This window comes from Rhagoletis pomonella, unplaced genomic scaffold (genome assembly GCF_013731165.1).
Source record: "Rhagoletis pomonella isolate Grant_MI unplaced genomic scaffold, Rhpom_1.0 Rhpom_scaffold_00004, whole genome shotgun sequence".
NCBI classification, from domain to species: domain Eukaryota; kingdom Metazoa; phylum Arthropoda; class Insecta; order Diptera; family Tephritidae; genus Rhagoletis; species Rhagoletis pomonella.
The window spans coordinates 64473100-64500057 of NW_023458558.1; the positions used below are offsets into that span (position 1 = coordinate 64473100).

The window sequence follows — 26958 nt, forward strand, 5'->3', positions numbered from 1 at the left end:
TGTACTACTAATTACCTCGTTGCCGCCAAATTGTTATTCCCTTGAAATTCTCGAGATATTTCAGATACATATCCATGTATCGTTGTCCTTGTTCTCTTTTGCCCTGGTCGTCAAAGATTGGAGAGTAAGTTTTCCGAAAACTTTTTAATCTTTTCATTAGATTTACGTTGTTCCAGAGCGGGTCTCCAGAAGAAACAAATATTTTTCCAAGTTCTCGGCCTTAAATTTATAGCAGATCCAGAAGTGCTACTATGTACTTGTGTATACTTAGTACAGATTCAACGCACTTAATATACAATCGTGAAGAAAAAAATTTTGCATTAATTGGAGCTAAGTCCTATGAATTGATTTAATTTTTTTTTGAGTTGATCACTGTTTAGTTCTATGTAGGTAGGTGTGCGATATGTCAATACATAAATATTTATATCCGAAATCTTTTCATGGCACAGCTACACTCAGACCCACATATATCATTGTCTGCCAAGGTCCGGAAGTTGGTTAAGAAACCTTTTTCTGCAAATTATGAAGTTGCATCGGTCAGAGAATAATTTATATCGCACTAAAAAAAGTTGGATGTAATACCAAATTTTAGTTGGTCGGTTCAGCTATTGTAACAGAGCTCTAAGACCATCCACAAAAAAGTGGTACAAGACTTGTAACAAATGAATTTGTCCTGATCACCAGCCTGCGGTGGGCACTCAGTGTTACGAAAACTTATAGTTTTTTTTTAAGTAATATTGGTTTAAGAAGAAAACGTAAGACATTGATCTAAGAAGTAAAATTATTATTATTTTTCCAGTTACATAACTAAATTATTTATTTTTCGAAATTCCTACTTGCAATGAAAAAATTTAAATTTGTGATCGTAAACGTAATAGATAAGCATATTTTTTAACTATAAGTTTCATTTAAATTTTAGCTAAAAAAAAAACATTTATTAACATTTTAAAATGGTCTACTATAGTAGGCCACGCGTACATTGGTGTAAAGCAAAGAGCGCGTGCACTCTAGTGTTAAGTTGATAAATAAATTTGCGCAAAAGTGAATTATATGATATTTTAATTTAACAAGTAATTTTTAAGCAAAAAACAAAACCGACTTCAATTCTCATATACAAATTATAAATGATCGTTACTTTCTTCATGACCTGATGATCGGATTTAAACTAAATTAAAATGGAACCACCTGTGAGGCAACACCTTTCTTCTCAAAAAGGAATTGTAAAAATCGGTTAATGTGGTCCAAAGTTATGCGGTAACATACATACAAAAAAAAAATATATATTCCGACGAATTGATAACCATTGTCCTTTTTGTGAAGTCGGTTAAAAAAACAATTAATCGGTAATTTTATTTGAGAATCTATTAATCGACAATTTTATTTAAAGGACGATTAATCGGTAATTTTATTTGCGAATCGATTAATCGATAATTTTATTAAAAAAAAAATCGATTATTCGATATAATTGTTTGAAAAAATCATCCATCTATCTGTTTGATTTATTCGAAAAATCGATTAATCGATTATTTCATTAGAAAAATCGATAATTTTATAGAAAAAACCGATTAATGTTTCGATCATTTTTATTCGAAAAGGTCGATTATTTAGCTACATATTTCTTTAAATAAAGTGCCGTCTTATACCCCACATTCCCATACGCTTAACACTAAGCCAAAAGCTATACCCCGTGCCACGCTTGGCACAACTCCTACAATTTATCTTATAATTTATTAATTACTTCTCCTTTTTCATACATTTTGACAGTAATTTGCCTCTATTTTCGCAAATGGGATGTAGACTACTGACATTTAATAGTAAATACAAGCAGCTGCAATATTTGTACTAGCTGATTAATAATTAATTTCTGCCCCTTTTGCTTGTTAGTACTTAAGTGCTTGCAACAAAGCACTGAAGCACACACACACACATACATATATACATGTGCATAAACACAATATGACAATGCAAATAGGAACATGCAATCGTGCATTTAATTATTGTTGTTGTAATGAAGTACACCAAATTGGCGCTGTTGCATGAACCAACGAGCGCGCGCCGCTTTATAGACAAAATTGGGCACACATACCTACTAGGTACTACTGCTACACACACAAATTCGCAAAAGTGTTTAAATTAATCATATGCGCAATTTATCGTAATTATTTTGCAACTTTTCTAGCTGTCAACACATTGCTATTGCCGCTGCTGCTGTTGCTGTCGCTTGTCGCCTGTCGCTTGTCACCGCCGCTTACCGTCGTCGACTGTTTGCTGTTGTCTGTAGGCTGTCAAGCGTTTTGCTAAAATGCAACAGATATGAAAATGCCTGCAACGCATATAAATGAAAAAATAGTTGCAGCCATTCTACATCCAAACAAACATTCGCACTTATGACTTAGTTTTGTTGCACATTGCAGTATTTTGTATCGGTGTTATTGCCACCGTTTGTCTCATAAAGCGCTAATTGACAATATTTCAACGCAATTGCTGTCATTTCTTCCCTATTCGGCTTGTTCAATATTTTGCTGCTCTCTTTTTGTAGCTGTTGTTGTTCTTAGCGCAAACAACGTTTTCTTGGCATTTTTTGCGAAATTTCGATTCATTCAAAACGTATGCATGCTGCATTACACTCATTGATAACTTGCAACATATGGTGGCATTATTTCTGGGAATTCATGCAGCCCATTCATGCATGCTTATGTATGTGAGTAGATGTTTTCATATACATACATATGTACGTATGTATATAGTTCTGTGACAAAAATAATTTGTTCGAAACCAGACCTTGGTAATTAGCCGCAGTGGAATGAGGAAATTCTCCTGAGGATATTTTTAGGGGTAATTAGCGTGTAGGGTAAAAAACGTACATACATACATAGGTACTATTTACATGAAAATATGAGTGGAAGCAAAATGTTGTCAGACATTTTTTGAAAAAAAAAACATAAATTTATGAGTTGCTAAAAATTGCTGCGAAAGCTTATTATTGCTTTTAATTCTGAGCCTTTACTAATGATATCCGCATATAAAAATTGCTTTCACCTTTGCAGTAATATTGAAAATCTTTTGTTTTTAACTGCGACAGTTTTTTCAGAACTTGCGACTGTCAAGTCCGATTTTGGTACGCTTTGAATCTAAATTGTGTAAAAATTGTCTAATAGTAAGATACTAAGTGCCGTTTTCACAAATAGGTTTTAAAATCTATCTGCCCGTTAAACATTTTTTTTTTTAAAGCGGCCCTAAGTCTTAAAAACAAACCAGAAAATCTATGTGCACCTTGACGTATAAATTTGAAGACACCTCGGCACGTTGAGAAGCTTTGTTCGCGTAAAATGACACTCACAATTAGTTGTTTGTTATTGCCTGTTGACGACTAAAAGTTTTTCGCTTTTACATTAGCTTTCAAAACCATTTTGTTCCGTATCAAACTAAAAGCGCTTCGATTAATTCGCATGGAGTGTTCAAAAAGCACACTGTACTTTTATAAACAATATATAATAGAACACTGTACAACTCTTGGCTGAGTATTGGACCAAACCAACTTTTTTTAAGAGATTGAGTCATAATTGAAAAAAGTAATTTCTCCTTTTTTCGAAGTTAGCCTCCGAAATCGAAGTTGGACCTTTGGTAAAAAAAATATTTTTCATATTTGTATGTAAACAATTAAAAGGGTAAAAATATGGGCGTGGTCCGAATTTTGCTCTTATTTAAACGGTATATAACCTTTTTTGTTCAAACTTATATTAAAGGTCAGATCTTCGTAAAATTAAAACATTTATATTTCCAAAAATTTTGAGCGTTATAAGGGACCTGTAATATAAGTTTGCACACAAAAAGTTATTTACCGTTTAAATAAGAGCAAAAGGCGGACTACGTTTATACTTTGACTTTTTTCAGATTTCCTGTTATTTTTAAGATTCTCCTTTGGTTTGTGAACCTTTTCTGAGTTTTCAAGCGCTATTCATGCGCAATATTAAAAATCCAATAAAAATCACATTTCAATAACTTTTGGGCAGCAAGAGTATTTGCCAAACTTAAATTTTCTCTACTTATCTTTTAATAACATTATGCACTTTTCTCTCTCTTTACAAAACCCAATGAGCTATGAGTTTCATAAATTCGCTATCCCTATTCACGTTGCATCGCATCACATAAAAGCTACTTCAACTCTTTCAACCAATCAACTGCAGTGGCGCAAGTGCAACAAGGCCAACAAACGATAGATTTATGCGATTGGTTGAAGAAAAAATGTATTTCTGCAATTGTGTCCGACTGCAATTGGGATGGCAAACAAAAAAAGCTATATCGGTATTAAATACTTTATTGCCAAATGCAGGTATGAAAAATGTCATATATAATTTTCATATTTTTCCATAAATTAAATTTTTTTTTTGCAATGGTATGTGTACATATGCATTTGTGTATATTTTGGTGTATTGCTGCTTACGCACATTTTAAAATTATTTTAATCCACTTATAAGCTTATAAAACATTTACAAGCGCAATAAAAAAATTTATAATTATTACAATGAAAGAAGGAGGGACACGCAGTTGTATAGATAATATCCAATGAAAATTTGTGCAAATGGCACTAATGAAAAATATGGTTGAATGCCACAATAAGTGATTAAATTGCAGTGATACCAACAACAAACACGTTGTGCAATTATATGTTGCAATAACAAATAAGCGCAGTCGCAGCGAAATTAAAATAGTTCGATTTTTGCTAGTGATATTAATTTAAATGCATCAACAAAAAAACACAAAAAAAAACATTTTTTTTTCATTCATTTTTTGAACATTATTAAGCTCGAAAAAAGAAACACATTATGTATTTATGCAAAAATTATGCAAATTCGCATGCTCGACTTTTTTACCACAACACTTTTCCAAAAGAACGCATCTCATTTTAATTCGTTTTACTACATATTTTATTATTTTGCCGTTTGTGTGAGCGTTTTTGTCTCTTGTTTTTTTTTTTTTCTTTTTTGCGGTCATGGGCGTCGCTACCTAGAGGCAGGAGGGCTAGAGTTTCGTGAGTATATCGATTTTTTCGTGTGTTCTGAGTTTTTTTTTTTGTTTTTGCGGCACAGTGTTATTCATAGTTTTGAAATATATTTCATGAAAGCAAAAAATAAGAATAGTTGGCATCACTTCCTTTTTTAAACACCTAGGATATCAGGGCTTTTTTGAACCGAATTCTGAGATAGGGCGTTCTTGAAAAGTTTTCTCAAATAGGGTGTTTTCGAACTGGTTGCCGAGATAGGTATCGATCCTGTTAATATTCCTCTATTTGCATGAAAACAAGCCAAAAAATGTAAGTTTAGTATCTACTCCACTCCACTTAAGAAACTAAATTTATGTTTGGCTATAAGTTAAGATTGTCCTTTCAAATGGAACCATTTAGTTTATAAATATGCATTAATATGGATTAATCAATCAACTACATGACAATTTTGAGATACAACTTCCGAGGAATTTTTTTATATGTCAGCCCCCCCCCATAAATTCGATCTTGGCGACGCCCATGATTGCGGTTATTGCATTAATTTTATTTTTCATTAAAAGCTTAACTGATAAGCGAATTGCGTTTGTTATTAAAATTTTATTTCATTTAAATAAGTGTGCATGTATGACGGTCTATGCCATTTGACATTGTGCTGCTGTCCGTTATGTGGCCGCTGCTGAATGGTTAATCTGCCTGCTAAAAATACATACAAAAGTATACATAGATACACGTGAGAAAAAACAACAAAATACCAGCAAAAAATGGAAATTGTCAAATAAGTATTTGCTTGTTCCTATAATTTCATTTGCATTATTAAATAATTAATTTAAATAAATAATAATGGAAACAAAAAATGAGCTTTGTAGATTACGACAGCCTATCAAATTAAAACTTTTAGTGTACATTTTTTCAGGTTATTGCTTGTTTTTGCTCATTAAAGGTAGATAGACGTCGCTGAAACACCGCCCCGAACTGATAAGCCAACTACAGAGGTGATAACTCAGTAACATAAATATGGATGACTCCTACTGAGCGTATGTGCGAAAGAAGCGTTGAGGAGCAAGAATTGATGTCGAATGAGGTTAAAAATATGTATGAGCGGAAATTTCTGAGGAATGTTATGAACGCAAATGTGATGAGTTCAAACGAGCAAGTGAGGGCCAGTTGTATATGATATAAAGTTTGTTCAGCAATTTCTAAACAGAAAAAATAGTAGGTTAAGTAACTAAATCAGAGTAATTCAAAGGTAAACACTCGAATTTTTATTGGTTTTTTTTCCTTAGACGTTTTGCTTGAACAATATTTGTACTGAAGCGCATTATGTAGTTGTCAGGAACAAAAAAGTTTCGTGGTGATTTTTTTGCTAGGGAAGGTTAAAACGGATACGTTTGAAAATAAGTACGTAAAAAAAATAAAACGAACTTTAAATTTAAATGCATTATGTAAATACGTTTGTCAATGTGCTAATCTTTTAAATTATTTTTTGAAACTAAAAAACTAATGCAGCATGTGGAATGAGGCCAAAAGTATGATATTGGTCGGCGTTACCCCCCTACTGCATGAATTATGAAGGAGATGAATAAAGAAGCTTTAACTGTGAAAAAAACTTGTTATTTACGCATCAATAAACCTATATCGAAAGAACAAACTACTCCAAGTTTTTTTATTTTAAATTTGTTTTCGCAAAGAAATATATGGAAAACTGCATGAAAACATTTGGGTAGCGGTAAACGAATTATTGATTGAATCGGAAGAGGGTGTGTGAATTTAGAAAACTTTTTCGTTTCGTTTTACAAGAACAACTTGCGTTTTTCATAAGGTTTCTTTTTTTGTCCACCCCGCACTTTACCGCGCACACAAAAGTTATTTAGGTTATGTTCAAGCTTCTCCTCACCATAGGCTAACCAATTACGTTCCGTTTTCCGTGGTTAATTTCTTAGTGCATTTAATTAGTTTGATATACATTTAAACTACTCGTTAGGTGGGAAAAAATTTCAAAGTAGTGACACCATATTTGCCTTCGCATGCGGTAGAGGGTTAAATTAAATTTTTTTTGTGTTATTGTAGCATTAAAGTACATCTATGTAGGTCGTAGGTACTAAACAGATTTTAAAAAGTCCTTTTTTCTACACTGAGCAAAACCAATCAACCAATAATTGGTTAAGATTACCAAATTCAAACTTGAAAAGGAATCCACACTTTTGGTTGTCGATTTTTTCCTTTGAATGCGTTTATGTTCTGCACTTCACAGGTGCTTTTTCATAATTCGGAGATACAATACAAAAATCTTTATTGTCATTTTAACAAGTTGCCTCTGTGGAGATTTGAAATCGCATCTTCTGAATGTTAGCAAATAACAGCAAGTATCTCTGCTCACTCAGCTGCAGCCGCATTAAAACTCTGCCTTCAGATGTTCAACTTGAATCAAATTTCATCGTCGTTTGATTTGTTTCTGCACTTCACAGAGGCTTTTTTGTAATTATGTAAAATCCAAAAACAGAAAAAAATTTAAAAATTATGTATCGCGCTAACGGAATTCGTACATCTACTGCTGTGGAAGCCAACACACTGCCATACATACGAATTTGTTCCCATGTGTTCAACTTGAATCACATTCCTTACAATCGGCTTATGTAGTATTTGTGACATACTTGTTTTTTTCTTACAAAATAAATACCCTTTTTTGTGGAGAACTAGAGATGTGCAAAACTTAAAAAATAGATACTGATAAGCAAACAAGGGTCATATTTGGTTTTAGGAATCGATCTTAGATAAGAATCAATTACAGTTGTGAAGGAATTTGATTTCGTGGTTTGGTTTTAATATGCCTATCTTGATTAATGTCGACTTTTTGAATCGCGCCAAGGAGTGATATACAAAACATCTAGTGATAATTTTCGCTATTATTCCAATTTTTATATAACCAAAACAGCCTCAGCCGGTACTAAATCGAAAAATCTCTCTCCCACTCACTGCATAACAGGTCACTTTGCCAGCATATTACAAACTCCAAATCTCTCTGGCCGTTTTTGTCTTTTGTTTATACGAGTACACAAGATGCAAGTTCCCTAAAACGCAAACGACTGCCAACACTTTACTTTTAATTTAAATGTAACCAGCGTTGTGCGGTGACAGCTCAAGTATATCGACCGATCCGAGTGCAAGCATTAAGGCGCCTCCTCAGCACACATGTATGTACATTTAAACATTGCATTCGCTAGTGTTGCTTCACTTCACATTATCCGCCTATTAAAAAGCGTTGAACCTGCATGCACAAAAGGCCCCAAGAAGAGTTACCAAAGCTGCGTCGCCACCGCCTGAACGCCCATCTCTCTCCCCCAACCTACAGCTTTGTCGTTGCAAATCCCATATGCAATTCCAATTCCAATTCCAACTCATATGACTGTCACAGGTAAGCAGCTATTTGCTTGAATTTGTGATTGTCGCAGTACTTCTTGTTTCTTTTGCTGTTATTTTCCCCGTCGTGTTGTTGTTCGATGCGCTCCACTCCACTCCACTCCCCTCCACTCCACTCCATACCATGTTGTTGTGCTTATATAAAATATCCATCGATCTTGAGCGATCTTTCATTTTCAATTCAATTAGCGCTCGTTTGGAATTTATGCAAAAGTTGTTTGTTCATCAACACGGCAAAGTGCTGGATACACTGACTACAAGCGGGCATACGTACGTACATACATACATACATATGTATAAACTTGTACAACTACAAAGCGAACGGCGACATCAGCGATGCGATGACCACAGCTCGATGGCTGTGACGGTGATGGCGACGGTGACGCTGTTGATGATGACGATGACGATGAAGATGGCGTTCAGCCCATGTCGCATTCACATTCGCATTGGGATGGATGAAGTCAACGCTTTAGTAGCCAGGCTTGACGGCGCTGAAATTACCACACCACAACATGCCACATTCGTTTGGGGCACACTCAGCGTTTTTACCAATACCTTAGTAGCCTCGCCTTACCGCCGCAGCGCGAATCAGCTTTTGTTCACATTACATGCATGTATGCATGTGTGTTTGTATGCTTGGTGTCCACATGCGCGAGCGCGCGTTCTGATCATTTTTCGTCCATAGATCGGCTACACTAAACGGGTTCTTTTTAATCTGCCTGCTTGGTCATGTGGCTTTTAAGCATTCTTTTGTGTGTAGTTGTTTTTGTTTTTTTTTTTTTGAAGGTGTTTTATTTTTTCGTATTACTTTTCTTTGATTTCATTGCCTGCCATGGCTGAGCGGTTATAAAAGTAAGTGTAAGTGTTGTTGTTGTTTTTGTTGTTTTTTCTGTAAGCTACGTCTTAAGTCGCGGTGTTTAGCCTTTTTGATTAGGTGATCATCGTAACGCATCACATGCCATGTTCTGGTGTTGTCCACTGCGTGGCGTTGTATCTATTTACATACATACATACATACAAATGCGCCAGCTAGTTGCCTAGCAGCTCGCCGCTATACACTTTCGTCTTCGGACTGTCTGCCTTTTGTTGGGCTCACTCAATGCCAAGTGACCAAGCCGCCAGTCGGAGTCTCAATCTGTGTCCCACTACACAAAGTACTAATACTAGCTACGCTGGCTATAGCGTCGTCGTCGCCACCATCATCCGCTCCTCTGTGTCTGCCTTTCTTTGACCAACAATTTTGATCGCGCGCGTCGTTTGAAATTGTCTTCAGGTTCTTTGCGCAGGCCACAAGTGCCATGTTAAGTTGCTTGTTGTTGTTTTCTTTGGCCTGTTGTGTTAAGCCTGCTACAGCTGTTGTATATTTAGCTGTATGTTGTTGCCATCCGTATTTTTAAATATGCAAATAGCTGTAACTTTTTTTCTTTCTGGTTTTATTCGATTTGTAAGGTCCATGCTGCAGCGGTTGATGTTGCTATTTTTGTTGTTGTGTTAAGTTCATTCTGCCATGCGTTTTTAAGTTGTTTTGCGGGTGATTCGTAGTGTTGTTTTGAGCATTTCTCTTGTTTTTGCTATTTTTGTTGCTGGTGGTGTGCATTAAAGCGCTGAAGTAGTACTCCTTGTGACGCCCTTAAACGCACGGCGGTGTTTTTGTTGTTGCTCTTGCTGTTGCTGTTGGTTGGCGTTGCATTTGTGATGAAGTCAATGTCGAACTCCATTATAGCTCATTATCGCCTTGAGCGTATAAATTATGTTGATGGGATTTTTGAGTTGGCCATTTTCGTTATTGATGTTGTTTTTTTTTTTTTTTCTGTTGTGAATGTAGCTGTGATGAGTTTAGACCCTTTCCGCTGCTCGTTCTTTCGTTTTTTATTTACATATTTTTTTTTACCTAGGTAGTATTACCTTTCTTGCTGCTGGCGTTTTTCGACTGATGAAAAGATACATATGAAATTTGTGCAGCAAATAGCTTTATTTTTGTAACAGCAAAATTAACCTTAGTATGCATGTATGTATCTACATGTGTATGTCCGTGTATAGATCCTTCTATTTTTCTTCCTCTTGTTTGGTTCTGCAACCGTCTAAGCGATCTTGTTCGAGATCCACAACTTAAAAGCCCCACTTTTCACTTAAAATTAAAACTCAAATGGCCTAATGTGTTATCATGAATACTTCTAAAGGTCATATTTTCTGTTTCGTAATAAAAAATTTACATATACGTACATATGCAAAGATATGTATTACATATACTACATATGTATGTACATATATATTTACTCGAATTTATTAGACATGCACATATGTACGTTTTTATACATTTATTTAAACCAGATACTGGCATGCATACATATGTACATAAGCATATGTATGTATACATATGTATACATACACCCTGCAAGAAAATAATGTATTTCTAAAACAAATATCTGTTGCATAATTGGTACAGAATAGAACATTTCGAATCATTGGCGGTTATCCACATCTGGCTTCGAATTTTTTCTAACTTTCATATCGACATCTCCCAACCATACCATGCTAAGTCAATAGAGATTTGAGCAGACTTAGCATAATATAGTTTGGAGGCGTCGATATGTCGGCTATGCCATCCTGCGGAGGTTCTAGTCAGGGTGGGAAAGGCGCAGGTGGGAATCCCCATAAAGGTGGCGTGGAGTTTTTCATATTAAAACCGTAAGTAACTGTATATAATTCTGCAAAATAAAAGTATGTACGAATGTATGTAAATGATAACACCTTTAGATTTAAATAACCGATTAAGAAATAAAATAAAATAATGGGTGCGCCTGGGAGTGAAGCTTCTCTTGATGCATTCCTTAATCGTTACAAAATCTTGATATTTCGTTGTATGTTTCGATCTACAAAACTTGACATAACATAACAAGTGATTCTAAATGTACCAAATCTCGAATCAAATCAATTTTATTTTTGATTAGATTCGCTGGTAAATTCAGAAAAAAGTGCTGAGCTGAGCTGAGATGAGGCGAGGTAAGCTAAGTCTAAGTGAGTTGAGGTGAGGTGAGCTAAGTAGAGCTGAATTGAGTTGATTTTAGCTTAGACGAGTTTAGCTTCTGTGAAGTGTGGTTAGGTGAGCTGAAGTGAACAGAAGTAAATTAAGAAATTATGAGGTGAATTGAGATGAGTTGAGGTTAAATGAGTTTAGGGGAGTTGATGTGAGGTGAAATAGGATGAGGTAAGTTGAAGTAATTTTGGTTAAGGTGAGTTGAACAAAGGTGACGTGTGTTAAGGTAATTAAGGGTGAATTGAGGTAAATTTAAATGAGTTGAGGTGCAATGTGCTGAGTTGAGATGAGATGAGATGAAATGAGATGAGATGAGTGTAGCAACATAACATACCTTAGTTTTCAGTTGTACCTATCTTTGTCCCTTTATCTTCATCTTTATATTTATCTTTATCTGAATTTTTGTCTTTATCTTTTTTTGTATATGTATTTGTCTTTATCCTTATCTTTGATGCTATCTTTATATTCATCAATATTATTCTCTTCTTGCTTTCATCTTCATCTGTGCATTCACATACCTTTACTTTTATCTCTATTTTAATCTAAGTATTTATGATTTCCTTCATCCTCTATCTTTGTATTAATTTTAGTATAAATCTTAGGCTTAAACCACTGCTTAATGTGTTGTTTTAATTCAGTAGCAATATCGAGGCATACATTTGGGAGGTATTCCGTCGCCAACCAACCACCATTTTCGCCCAGAAAATAAAATGGTGCATAGCAGTCCACCCTATCGTCTAATGCGGACCCAACAGCCTTATTAGTAAAGTTACAGTACTCTCGAATAGGTAGTACGAATCAAACTACGTATGTATCTAGATCACAACTAGCAAAAAATAATGCAGAGCGACTCATTTTGCGCTCCTACAACATCGCAATATTTACTTCACCAATTGCTTGCATTGAAATTATTATTATTATGATGGACTAATGGATTTCCCTGCTGGGTATTGCTGATAATACATACTCTCATAACCTTATCACTCTTATCAAAGCTTACTTAAGGCGAACATGTAAATTTACTTATGAAATTGTGCCATTTTTACGTTTTTTACTTGCTTTATTTTTGGCCTCTTGATTTTTTTTTGTTTTTTGTTTTTCTGATCTTATGTAAATGCATCTTCGACATAGCCACTGCTGATAAGAAATGGACGAAAGTAATATATTCGATAGCCGTAGCAAAGGCAACAGCAAATTTCGATTTAAAATGTATTGCGAGTTGCATGGAAGGAAGCGTTCATTGCCTTGTTGTTGCTGGAATGCAAATATTTGCCAGCTTTAATTTATTTGCGAAAAAATTGGAATTTAATTATTTTAAGAAATGAAATGTTTCAAGAATTGAAGAGATAGTGACCGTTCCGGTTTTTCTTTTTAAATGTTTTTAGGGTTTGAACGAATAAGGCGCATAAGTTTACTTTCTAATAAAATGAAAAAAGACGCATACATGCATACATATATGTACATGTGGGGCATTTTAGCTGCTGCCAATATTAATGTAATGTTTAAAAAAATTAACCAGCTTCTGTAAAATTTCAAGCTGTTATATTAAATTTCCTAGACAGAGTTTGAATTGCAGTGTAGTCGAAAATACTTTGTACCGTTAACAAACAAATGCCAAATCTTAGCTACTTCAAACTGGCACTAAAATTTAAGGAGATACCAAAATGCACACCAAAGTATTTTCTAGAAATGATAATTAAAAAGCACCACATTTAACGAAATTTTTTGAATCTTTTTAAATATTGCACAAGGTTGGAACCTTGGATATACATACAAAATATAAGGCTTTTGTTAAAGAATAAGCTAAATTTTTTATACATATAATATAATAAGGATGGTGTAATAAGTAAAAAAAAGTAATTTTAATAAATAATTTATAATTTTGGCACGAGGTGTAATTGATTTTTTTTTAACTTTTACGACATGCTGTATTCTGGTCAAAAAAGAAAAAAACTAAATAGTTCTCGTTCAATAATAAAATTATAGTTTAAAAGCCTAAAGCCTCGATATTATAATTTCCATTCGTACTATCATCAGGTGTGTAACTTGGGAATAGAAATCGCTCCATCTTATTACATATCTAATTAAAGGGAGTTAAAAAAAATAACATTGATAACAATAAATTGTCATTTTTTTTACCTGAAAATAGTAATGTAATGATGTTTTAAGCTCCCTTTACTTACCATCGATTTGGAACACTTGTATTTAACCTAAATCGATTTAAAGCCAATACGTTTTTCCCTTACCGCATATTTTCAGAGGATACACATTTAGACTTAGAATAAACTGGTCATTAGTACATATTATATAATGATTTTCATCTTTATGACACTTACATATTGACAAGATTTATCATAATAGTTTTTTATTTTTTTTATTTTTTTTATTTGTTTATAAAAACATAGTATATTCTGTAACAAGAACTATATGTACATAGCTCCAAGTTTCAGTCTTTTAGAACATTTACAAAATCAATAAACTTTCGTAAAAATATCGAGCTTTTTAGTTCGATTTTTGTAGAAATATTTTGGGTATGTTGGCGTTTTGTAGCCCATTCAATTCTAATATAATAAAATGCTCGTTTAAAGTAGCTGGGACTTAGCGTTGATTTTTGGCAATTTTTTTGTTGAGCCGATTGTTTTCTTCAATTCAAAGAACATACCTTAAACAAAAAACAATTTTTAAAAATCAACAATAGGTGCATTTTTTTACAACCGAGCTACAAAAGAACACTCGCTTAAATGACAAACTACATGCAAAGCAACAACACAAACTCGGCTGTTTATCCGAGTTCAGTAAGGTCGCTTAAAAAATATGCGACCGGAAGGGTAGTGATGGTAAGTGAAAAAAATTCTCTATTTTGAACTGTTAATAGAATAGTGGAGAGGGGAATTTTTTCTTTTCGTATATACATGATTTAAATTTTAGATAAGTATATATATTCATTGGCGGATTTAAATATTTGCCGCCCCTAGGCAATTCATAACTTGCCGCCCTTTTTTCACGAAAAAAAAAATATATATATATATCAAATATGATTGTTATTGTCAGTGCTTTATTACAATATAGTTCGTTAATAATGAAATACATAACGGAATTAACAAATTCGACATCAGCATGGATAAGGTATTCAACAAAAACCCTCTTTCAAACACTTCTTTTTCACAGTTCTTTACGTCTTGATTTTTCAGCTGCGAATTCGCGGATAATATCTTCACAATCGATAGATAGAAACAAATCTGACTCTATAGTCAGCAACGCAAGAGCATTCAGTTTGTTTTCGCTCAATGAAGATCTGAGATAGTTTTTCACGCGTTTTAAAACAGAAAACCATCTTTCTGCGCTACAATTGGAAATAGGAATTGAAACAAACATCCGCAACGCAATTTCAACATTAGGGTAAGAGATCTGCAGATTATCCTGTCTCAGCATTTTCAACAGTTCCAGAGGAGAATAATTTAAAATCTTTTCGGTGCAGTATGCCTTGAAAAAGACCATTTCATTTCCCAAATTTTCCTCAAGATCTTGGGTGTAGTATTGGCTCAATATGATGGATTTTTCACGTAATTCTTCGTTGCTCAGATGTTTCATATCAGTGATGAGAGAAAATTTCGAATAGATTTTTTGATATGCCTCACGTCTCCGTGTCAATTCTGTCAAAGTACGGTCCAAGATAACGTTTGATAACGGCAAAATTGATCGGTTTCAGGAATTATGATGAATGATGGAATCATTATTCTTCTTATCTGAGTGAGAATTTCACTATCAATAGTGGCTTAAGCTTTCGAGTTTTGACCATAGTATTTGATTCTTCTGAGAGTAATAAATAATTAAGCGCATTTCTAAGAGTAATAAATAATAAAGCGCATTACTAGCATAATTAAGCGCATTACTTGCTAATAATGATAAATGAATTTATAAATGAATGAATGGATAGAAAAATGAAGCTGCAAGGTTAATTTTTTCATGATTGAATTTATTTATTAATCAATTCATTGGTTAACCTATTTATTAATGTACATATCCATTTTCAGTCAGTTTTGCTTTGAATGATACAATCTGTTATAATTAAGCCAACAGCATATTCGACTGGGACTGTGAGATACCTGACAGTTCACATGTTAGAGCGTAAAATTTAAAAAAACCTCGAAAAAATGGTTCTGTTTCATCGAATATATTATGATTTTGCAAGTTCATACCGAAAGGCATTTATTGTCGATCTAAAATGACAAATTAGAAGAAATTAGAACCCTCTATATAATTAAATTTGAGATTTGCTGCCATAGAATGTGCGCTGTGAGGTATCTCACAGTCTTGATCGAATATGCTGCATTCGAGGAAAAGAAAAAAATTACTATAGACTGTTATTAATTTCAAAAATTGATCGTCGTCAAGAAATCATACTGTAGGTATTATTACAGCGTCGTTATTATCGATTATGAAAGAATCATTTGTTACGAGAAGTCTAATTTTCAATTATAAAACTATTCAAGAAGGTCAAATACGATGGTCGAAAGCTCTAGCCTTTATTTAATAATCAATTTTCATAAAGATTAAAATGATAATGTTCACATAGTTATTATTATTATCATATAGGAATTTCAGCATAGTGTTTACATGTGTGGGTATGTGATTACAAATTTACCATTTACTGAATATTCCAATAGAGAATTTAAGAAAGAATAGAATTGATATAATTTGTCAACATTATATTTAACTCCTGTAAAATAATATTCCTTTTCTGATGTTATTTAACAGAGAAGCAAATATATTGTTTAAAATTTATGATAATCACTATCAAAGCTAAAGCTTCTTATGTACATGTTTTTTCACGAAATGTAAAGACACTTTATCGAAAAACTTTGGAATATAACAAAATCGGAAAAGATATTTCAATTTATGACAACTCTTTTTGGTAAGCAAAGTGATAGAGGAACGAGAATATGAAAATCGATTAGGATTCATAGATCTTTGCAGTAATATAAGGTAATATGAGGAAGCGGGACGTATTTGTCGTCGAAAGCTAATTGTGGCACCTGCGTGTATTTTCTAAATGTTAAACGTGAATATGTTTATTAATTGACGATAAACGATAACAATTCGAACATGATTAGGAAACATGAACAACTGTATGTTATGTGAAATGTTACTGAATATTTTATTACATTTAAGAAATATTTCCAGAGTCTACAAATAACTTAAATCACTTAACTCAAAAGTTTTATCAGAAAAACTACATGGAAAATCACTTTTCAATAAGTTTTGTTGATATCATACATTTTTGAGTTGACAAATGAAGAATGAATATAATAGAAAGAATTTGGCATTTTTGAGTGAACAGTCGCTATGACTATGAGTGTCGTAAAAATATTGCGTAATAGGATGCATTGTGTCCAAATGCTCACAATATTGAATAAAACATCGAAATAGAAATGCTATACTTGAACTTTTTCCTTATGTCAATACATTTATTCATCAAACAAAGCTGTTGATTAAAAAATACATTGTATTGAAAATAGATTGCATTGAATGAGATGAATCATTAATAATATTTTACAGACACAAACACAATTTCAAGTGCAGCTGAATCCAAATAAATTTTTTTCTTTTAATTTAGCTGTCTTAAATTTTGCCGCCCCTTAATTCTGCCGCCCTAGGCTTCAGCCTATGTTGCCTGTACGATAAATCCGCCACTGTATATATTACGCAGTTACCTCGCATAAATCCCGTTAAATTAATCACGTTTCTTGTCAGATACCAACAGGGCTGCTTACGAAAGAATGTAGCAAATATTTTGTAGCCACTTGAAACTTGCACTTTACTATGCTAGTTCCGATTTCCAGAAAACCAATGAAAATTCATTGACACAGTTGAGGTGGTTTCGCTCAGCTCGAAATGTTTACGAAAATTTGTTGATTTTTCTTTTTTTAATTTTGCGCAAAGATTAAAACTTGGATTTTTATGGTTTTTGTTACAATTAAAAAATATTAAGATAAATTGTCAAATCTTGTCAATATGAAAGGCGCTATATACTCTGATTTGCGAACTGGGAAGCCCTCAAATACATATCGTCGATGTTTTTGCAAAACCGCCCATCGACCAGTTGCAAAACCGTCTAAATCTCCATTGTAGCAAATATGAGAGTTGGTAACCCTGAAATCCAGGCATCGAGATTTATGCATAAAAATTTACAAATTTGTAATATAATAGCTAGAGAAAAATACCGCCTAGCAAGGCAACGCCTTCAAAGGAAAGCCGTTTTTTCGATCTCCTGTAAAATTTGAGTGTTGTTAAGATAAGCGGTTTTCCAATTGGTCGATGGGCGGTTTTGCAAAAACATCGACGATATGTTAGCAAGCGAAATTTTCTTCTCATAGTTCCCTACAGGAGTTTTTTACCTTTTTTTTTTTGATTTTTCATAATTCCTCATCCTCATTCATTTAATATAGAAAAATCATATGCCTAATGTACCTGCACATACCAGTTTTCATATACATACATACAAGTATGTATATGTTCACGGCTATATGCTGCAATTTAATGCGCGCATCTCACTTTGCATATCCACTTAAAAACAATTTAAATTATCTGCAAAAACCCATATAAAGCTGCACTTTTTCATTTTGGCCGCCATTCATTCCTCCGGCGGTGCGGCAGCGCGGCGATTTAAGTGCCGACAGAGTATAAATGGGTTTATATATGTATATATATGGACTAAAAACACTAAAGCGGCTAAGCTGCCCAAAGATAGGCGTCAGGTTGTACTACGAGCGCCTATTTGGATGTATAGCGCGAACCCCAGTTGGCGCTTCGTGCGCCATCGACGTTGCAAGCAAATTTGCATCGTTCGAGTTCAAACCGCGAATTATCAATTTTGCGCCAATTTCGTGCTAAAATAGTTTGAGCAAGCGAGTGGGCGCTGAACGTTTTGCAGCCGCAATTCTACTTACATAGCTGGCTATTTGCAAAGTTTTCCTTTTTCCACTTTACCTCCATGTGATAGCTAACTGCTTGCTTTATTTACATATTTATATGCACTTGTGTTCCAAGCACTTCGTCTGCTATCACCAGCCATATTGAGTGCATGCAGTCAATCATTTTATCTGCATTTTTTTTCAAAGCGTACTACTTCTTCGGGTGCAATGTTGCTGCCCTTTTCTCTTAGCTTTGTTTTTTTTCTTTGCAACTTTCGTCCATTTCAGCGCAGATTATTTGCCAGTGGCATGCAATTTTTTCTGGCTGACCGTTTTTTTTTGCTCATTTTCAATACTCTCAAGCAACTACATCGTTTTGTGTTGTTGTTATGCGGAAAATTTCAAGCTTGTGTAAACCATTTGTAGACAATTTTGTTAGAACAACTACTTGGGTGCAGCTTCAGCGCTGCTGAGATGGCTGTGGCTCGCCACCAATACAAGTACCAAGGTAGATATGTATTTCTGCCTCACGCTGACTTGTATGCTTTTGTTGCTGTTGCCAGTCTTGTGGTGCATAATTTTTCCATCCTTCTAATGCACAGTGGCTGCTGCATTGCCAACATTATTAACAAGCTGGCCAACATGCTGCTGGAAAACAGCTTGCACGCAAAAAAAAAAAACATCGAGGTACCGTAGTATCAGCAACAGCAGCAATGGATGCGTCTTTTTTCCTTTTTATACATACCCACAAAAACATGTTGTTGAGCGCACTTTTAGCCACTAAAACTCCACTGCCAACACCACCACTTACTTACTTAATACTAATGACTTTGTGCTGTTATAATCTGTGCAACAACTGCAACTGCAACTGGACTTGGCCGACCGAACGGGCAAGTAAAGACGAATTTTCGTTTGCATGTTGGTGGTGGCAGCAACAGCAGCTGCAGCTTTTCAAAGTGTTGCAGATGCGCCCGTGCTAGAAGCAGGCTAGCTTTGTTGCAAGCAGTCGTGGTTGTTGAAGAATTTATGCAGTGGCTAAAATACGCATAACTACATGTGTACATTTGCATGAATGTATGTAAAAAGTGTATTCAAAGTAGGAGATGATGAAGATTTTCGTATAGGAGTCCGCTTAAGTCAGTTCAAGCAGTGCTGCACAACAATTAGCCGCTACTAAGTTGCAAGTGTGGCGGAGCAATAAGTGGCATGCCAAAAATTATGTTGCAAAAGAATGCCATGTAGCGTTAATGCGATTAAATTTTAATTAGAAAATTTTCACCTCAACGATAGAGCATACCAAATTGACTGTCAGCTTAGAAAAATTAAAGAAGCGACTTTTTAAAGTAGACATGTGGAAGTCGATCGGACAAGTTATGGAACTTATTACGAATTGGAAGAAATTAAGTGAATTGAAATGTACTGAAATGAAATGAAACAACATTAAATGAAATGAAATGTAGAAAAATGAAATAAGCTACGTAAAAAGGTATGAAATTAAATGCAATTGAAAAATTTTAAATGAAATAGCATGGAACGAAATGAAAAAATTAAAAGTTGTGAAACAGAATGAAATAAAATTAAAAGCCCAGAAATAAAACACGATTCGATGAAATGAGCGAAGAAGGAACGGAATAAAATAGTTATGGAATAAAATAAAATATGAATGGAATGCTGTGGAATGAAAAGAAATTATGTGGAGTGATTAATTGAAATTACATTAAGTAAATTGAAGGAACCTTCCTTACAAATTGAATGTGAGACCTAGACTTAAGCACTTGATGCATTCTCTGGCATCGGTAATAGCACATAAATAACGGTAAATCTACGAGTTTTATTCTGCAATGAAAAAGTGGATGAAGCATACAAGCATTAGGTATGTCCGCATACATATTAGCGATTCCAGTTGGGTAAATAAGTGAAGGATGATTTCAAACAAGCTCATAGAAAAATACTTGAGTGCCAAATATATATATTTATTCAGAACTCTAAACCAGCGATTGTTACTCGAGAAATGGGTTAGGCCTAACTGGCAAACGGTGGCGGTACATCGAATTTAAGTACATACTTTAGTAGTATGGTGCTTCTATTATTCCAAACTGTATGCGCTTTCTACATTCTACGCTAACAGTATTTTTGTGACCGCGTTAGTACGAACTGATCGTACCTAGATAAATACTTAGTTGCATATGTACATATGTTCATTTGGTATCCATAATACCTTCTTAGAGGTAAGTTATGCACACTATGCCTGCAAAAGTCGCAAGGCATGAATGCTAGGCACAGGATCACTTCCCTCTACGGTGATGCCCCAGAAACACCTCTTAACTTTCGCCCGTGGATCTGGTTAGACAGTTTCAGGCAAGCAGTATTGCTATAGAACTAAGTGCATTATCAGAGCGGACGTGAACGAATATGAGTTCCAAAACGGATGCCTGAAAGATGCTGCAGTAATAAGGCAGTTCTAAGAGCTGCCCAATACTTAGCCCTTTGCAGTAGACATCAGCTAACTACATAAATATTTAAAAAGTAATTTTTGGAGCATCAGTTTCATATGACCGGGTATTGTGCCCTTCCGGCACCAGTTTTCTGCGCTCTTTGGTATCGCCATTTAGTATCGCTTACAAATCTGCTGCCTACTGAGCTATGTGCCTGCGAAATTTTTTTATTACATTTATTTCTTTTTTATTTTAGTTTTCTTTTAAATGTTAGATTTTTTTAATTTAAAAAGGAAGATATCTTTTTATTTTTTAATTTTATGTTCTTTTTTTAATTTTTTCTTTCTTAATTTATTTTATTTTTTATATTTAAATGTTATTCTTTTAAAAAGAATACCTATTATTTTTTTTAATTTCATTTCATTTTTAGAAACCTATTTGATTTGCTTTCGTTTTTGAATTATTTTTTTTCGTTTAGTTTAATTTTCTTGTTTAAAAAACAAAAATAATATTTTTTTAAATTTGGTGTAATTTTTATTTTTTTTTTGTTAATTTATCCTTTTTTATTTGATTTATTTTTCTTTTATAATTCAAATTTATTTTAATTTTTAAATGTTGTTTAAAAAATTAATATATTTTTTTTAATTTTTAAGTACTGTCTTCTTCTTTATTGATTTATTTTTCCCGTCAATTTTAGATTTTATTGTTTAAAAATATTTTTCTTTTCAATTTTTGAAAATATTTTTTATTTATTTTTGCGTAATTTACATTTTCCTTTTTCCATTTAATTTTTTGTTAAAAATATATATATGTACCTATATTTTTTTAATTTTTTGTGTGTTAAAATAACGTTCGTGGGTCCGTCACTGACCTACCCTCAAGGAAATCGTCACATTTGAAGCCCTTGGAAAAGATACAATACTGGCAACTGTCTATCCTAAGACACCCTACCGAAAAATCTATACAAAAAGGTATGGCTTTAAGATATTAAAATCAGTGAAAAAATCCCTAAAATAAGCTTTGGTTCCCACTTAATGCCAGAGCTTTTTTCCTGCGATACCCACAATTTTTATTTCAAGCCTAAATTCGTTTTCGAAAAAAGCTTTGTAATCTCAATTTAACCTCTTTTACTTATGACTGACTTCCGCTTAAAAGATTTGTAATGCAAGAAAGTGCATTTTTTATCTAAGTGTTAAATTATGTTATACCAATTATTTTGGATTTGAAAAAAGTCTCTAAAAAGAATATTAATTTCCCATCCACTTACTTATCCCATCCTAAAGGCATTACATAATAAAAAAAGAAATCAAGCAATGTAGTGTTTTTTAATTGAAAAATTCATTGCGGTTTTGAGGGTTTTTAATTTAATTAAAAACATTCCGTGGCAAGTATGGAGGGCGCTTGCCATTGGCAAGCCCACCACAGAACACCACTTCAACACGCAAGCATTGCGTAACTACAACATATTTTTTCAAGCAATGCGCCGTTTAAATTAATTTTGTTTAAAAAAGAATTATGCAATTTGTTAATTTATAAGCGGGCGAAACGGCATGTGTTTTATTATGTATCATTGTTATTGTTTTTGTTGCTTCTTTCTCAGTGGCATATTGAAATTTTAATGCAATTTGGTGCATGTCCTGCATGAGAAATAAAAAAAGCATACACAAATTTATGTGCTAAAAAACCATTTGAGCTTATTTTAAATTAAAGAGTAAAGTGAAAAAAACGACAGCACAAAAAATTTGTTAAAAAATTGCATGCGACAGCAAAAATGTGCGCTACGCTTAATTACATTTTTGTCTGTGTTAATAAAAATTTTAATATGCATAAGCTTGCCTGGCATTTTTTTTTATTGTTTGTATAAGTTATCTTTATAAATATATTAATTTTTATTTTAACATTTTAATGCATATGACAGCCAGCAAGCACTACGACGTAGTAAATTTACAAGCAAAACATTTGAGAACTTTGTTTCACATTTACGCGGCAATAAATATAATTATAAAAACATCTGGGGGAAAAAATTACAAATTAAAAATTAATGAAAAGTCGTGACGCCGTTTTTGTAGAAATTCACCACTGAAAACATTAAAAACATAAAATTCCAATTAAGCGTATACTTTTACATACATTTCTAGATATGTATGCATATATACTTTTTTAGCAATCAAATAAATTTGTTTTGAAACAAACGATTTTGCTGGCTGCTAATTAAATATGCTAATTTCGCATAAAGTTTGAATGTTAAAATTTTTTTCTTTTTTTTTTTGGTAGAGAAGGGTATCGAATTAATAACAAAAAACGTTAGACACTAGTAGCTAAAGCGCGTAAAGGCAAGCATAACAAATCGGAGGAGGCGCTTTTCATGTATTTTTTCAGCAATTTTTTGTTCACTTATCTACATTTTTTTTATTCACTCGCTCTGCGAGTAGCCGCGTTATAGCTTAATGCAAATGCTCTACGACACACAAATTCCATAAACAACCAATTAAAAATTTGTTTAAAATGCAATTTAATAGAAATTCAAAAGCCGCATAATAACCAGATAACATACAATAATAAAAATACAGCTTAAAAAAGCGGCAACAAAATGTTGTGCGTATACATACATATATGTATGTGCTTTAATACTCAAACATAAGTATATATGTATGTATGTACATTAGTGTGGTCCAAAAATTTTTTTTTGAATTTCCATATGTTCCATATCGGTTTCCCTTTTTTTGTAAGATTATTATAAAAGTCGTTAAAAATAAATATTTTTTTTTTGGATTTCTCTTCAGAAATTTTCAAACAATAAAATTATGATGAAAATTTAACTTAAATATTTTACTACTATTTTATAGCCAATAATCTCGTCTATTTTAAACAAAACTTGGCTACTTTATATGTTCGTAACCACGTTTTGAAAAAATAGTTATTACAATTTTACAGTTTCCCCGCATGAAATAGATATCTACGTATATATATATATGGAAAACTGCAAAGCCGGCGGCTCGCTTAAATGGCAATTAACCTATTTTAAAATAAACAAAAACTGGTGTTGTTGTTTTACACTTTCAGTAATTCTAGGTATAGGCGGCAAGTTTATTTCCCTGTGTTTATTTGGACCAGCCTAATGTAAATACTTACATAAATGTATGTATATTTATTTAGCATTAACCGCCTGAGACAGACAGAGTACACGTTAGTGCTGCTGCTCGGCTTGTTTTTATTATTAGCGGTTTGGTGATTTATTTTTTTAATAAATTTGTTTTTTTTTTGTTTGCGCATACATTTTTTTGCTTGCAACTTTCACAGCGCATTTGCATTTGATTGCAGTATCACAACCAATTATATTGCGGTGGGGGTTGTAGAATGTTTACCATTGCTATCAGCGTCACCACAGAATTCATCAGCGTCAGCGATGCCGCCCCTGCGCGTGCAACATTTACAGCAGCGAGTAATGCCTATGTATGTAGTGGTGTAGCAACTACGTCGACTGGATCTCAGGTAACACGGGGCGTATACGTGTTAGCGCTCATTGCGCTCGTCACTGCACTGTAGTCTAAATGCCTGTTTTTCTTGCAAAACTAGTTATGACTAAATAAGTAGATGATTTAACAAAAAATTACTTTTTTTTATTGGCATATGATTTCCCATATTTTTGCAAAAAAAATACCATAGATGACCCACTATCGCCTAAATACCTGTTTTTCTGGCCAAAACTAACTACGGTTAAATAGGTAGATTATTGAAAAAAAATTCATTTTTTATTGAATAGCATTTGATTTCCCAAAATAAAAATTAACCTTTGATGATCGAGGGATCCTTTTTATTGTTAGTGTTATTAAAAAAGTTGTATTGCATTTGTTTAGATATTCGTAAAAAAGAAAGATGGAAATTTGTGAAAAATGCTACCAAATTATACTAATTTAAATTGAAATCCTGAAATTTAAAAGTCTGAAATCTCTTGTTTTCCTATTGGAAAGTTAAACGACAAGGAACAAGCTTTGCAGCAACAAAATTGATAACAGCTTTTACTCACTCCTTAATAAGTTGTCCCTCTAAAAGTTACTGGCAGTATCAATAAAACCTAAGAAATAGCATATTTCGGAGAAATCGTAAAAAAATAGAAACATAATCAGTCTTATCATGAGTTTCATTTTAACCAAATCGGTTCACTTTTCACCTTTCAGTTTCCACGGTTTTACTATGGGCGGATGAGAAATTTTCGGGTGAATTTTTTTCAGGCGAAACTAAGGATAGGGCAGGATATAATACCTTTGTTCTTAAATATATCTTTCTTAGCCAAAACCAGCCAGTAATTCCTAGGCCTTTATAAATAATCAAATAATTTCTTATGTAGCTACCAAATGAGATTTTATTACCAAAAACCTGAGTATTTTGCTAATATTAAACTTTGCACTTTATGTCTCATGCTCAGTCGAATTTTCAATTGTGCAGAAATAAGTACAAGGCCGATTGTTTACTACATCATAGCTTTTAACAAAAACAAAGTCACCTTACTGTATACATACTCTAAATTATAACAACAAGAAACAAGTGATGCTAACACTTGCTATTTTTAGCCAGAAAAACAGGCATTTAGACCATTGTGCACTGTTGCGAGTAGCTTTGTTCGGCAGTCAACCTAACGGTTACATAAAATTACCTCTACCGTTATTCATTTTCATTACGTCTATATTTTTTCAATTTTACTACCTTTTCCATCTATTAATATTTAATAAGCTTTTTTTTCTGCTTTGACTTTTGCTGCTGTTGCTGTTGTGGTATATAATTATAAATATTTAATTTGACCATTTGTACAGCTTAATTAATAGTGACAGTTTAACATTTTTTAAAACTTGAGAGATGTTTTTTCTTCTTATTACATAAATCATTTTATATAATTTATTGTAATATATATAGATATAAGACTAATCGCTTAGTATAAATTCTAATCTGAATGCAATTCAAAGGTAGGAGATGGATAAATACTGAAGGCAATTCAATCGCATTGCTGTTGACAGGGGGCGTAACTTTAAGAATGTTCACATTTTTTTTTAATTAACTAGACGGAGGTTGGCAAATTAAGCAGGTCTTACATTAATGGCTATCTTATCTTAATAGAGTGCATTGATCAAATTTTAACTGCCTTTTTCTTTTTAAATGCTTGAACATTACAACTAGATAAGGGAAAATGATTTATAATCGGAATCGTTTTTATAATACATTTACATTATAACCGATATTTTGAATATATATATATATATATAATATGAACATAAATTTATGGTATTTTTAAATGTGAAATGGCGCTCTGATTGAACTTATGAACGTAGTCAATTATTTGCACAAATCTCAAACCATGGCATAGAGTCTAATGAAGATAACCAGATTATATTTTAATACATTTGCACGACTACTTCACGAACGGCTCTTTCATAAAAAGTAACACTGCCGCATTAATTGCAGCTCGTATACACAAAGTATTTTAAGCATCAACTATTGTGCCAACGATTTTGCATCGCAGTGAAAAGGATAGTTAAAAGTAAATAGCGCAGACACCAAATTCAAGTCTGTAGCTATGTTGATTTTGTAACTCTCTTGCCCCTTTTTTGTTATAGGGTATATTAGGCGCAAGTGCTTAGAATGAGTACACTACCGGATGTAGTTAGAAAGAGTACACTACCGCTCTACCGGACTACCGGTACACTACACTACCCTATACAAAAGCGCTGGCAACTAATCCTTGATGAGCTATGAACTAAGTAGCCGCGTTCTGTTGTATAGAAGGATTACTTTGGTATATTCCTTGGTAAATTGGGACCCTTATGTTCTTGCTGGTGAAAGGATAACCAAAAACCGTGGCACATTTAAGGATCACGGTTGCTTCGTAGTAATTTCAGTGTTTTAGGTTACGAAACTCAAAAATTAAAAGTCTCGAAGAAGGCCAGATGACAATGAAATCATAAAATGGTTCTAATCTCCTCAAAAAGAGACTTCAAGACCCTGCTCCCGTCAGCCGGTCATCGAAGCAGTTGCCCTCAATCCTTCGATTGTCGAATAGCCGCTAATCAAGCCAGTATAAGGTACCGAAGTACCGTGGGTCATCCTATTTGCCATTTTTAGTGTCGGGTTCATAGAGACCTTTCTAATACTATTTTT

General features: G+C 33.4%; 1 protein-coding gene across 6 annotated transcripts in view; it reads right to left on the reverse strand.

Moving 5' to 3' along the window:
• The window catches only part of LOC118737979 (homeobox protein homothorax), a 615436-nt gene that overhangs the window by 166698 nt on the left and 421780 nt on the right, over nt 1-26958 (reverse strand). Inside the window, exon 8 of one of the 6 annotated variants that reach the window (XM_036468826.1) lies at nt 14791-14793. The exons of the other annotated variants lie outside the window; for them this stretch is intronic. Within the exon in view, the coding sequence (XP_036324719.1) occupies nt 14791-14793 (3 nt within the window). The remainder of the gene's footprint in view (nt 1-14790; nt 14794-26958) is intronic. 6 annotated transcript variants of the gene reach the window in all.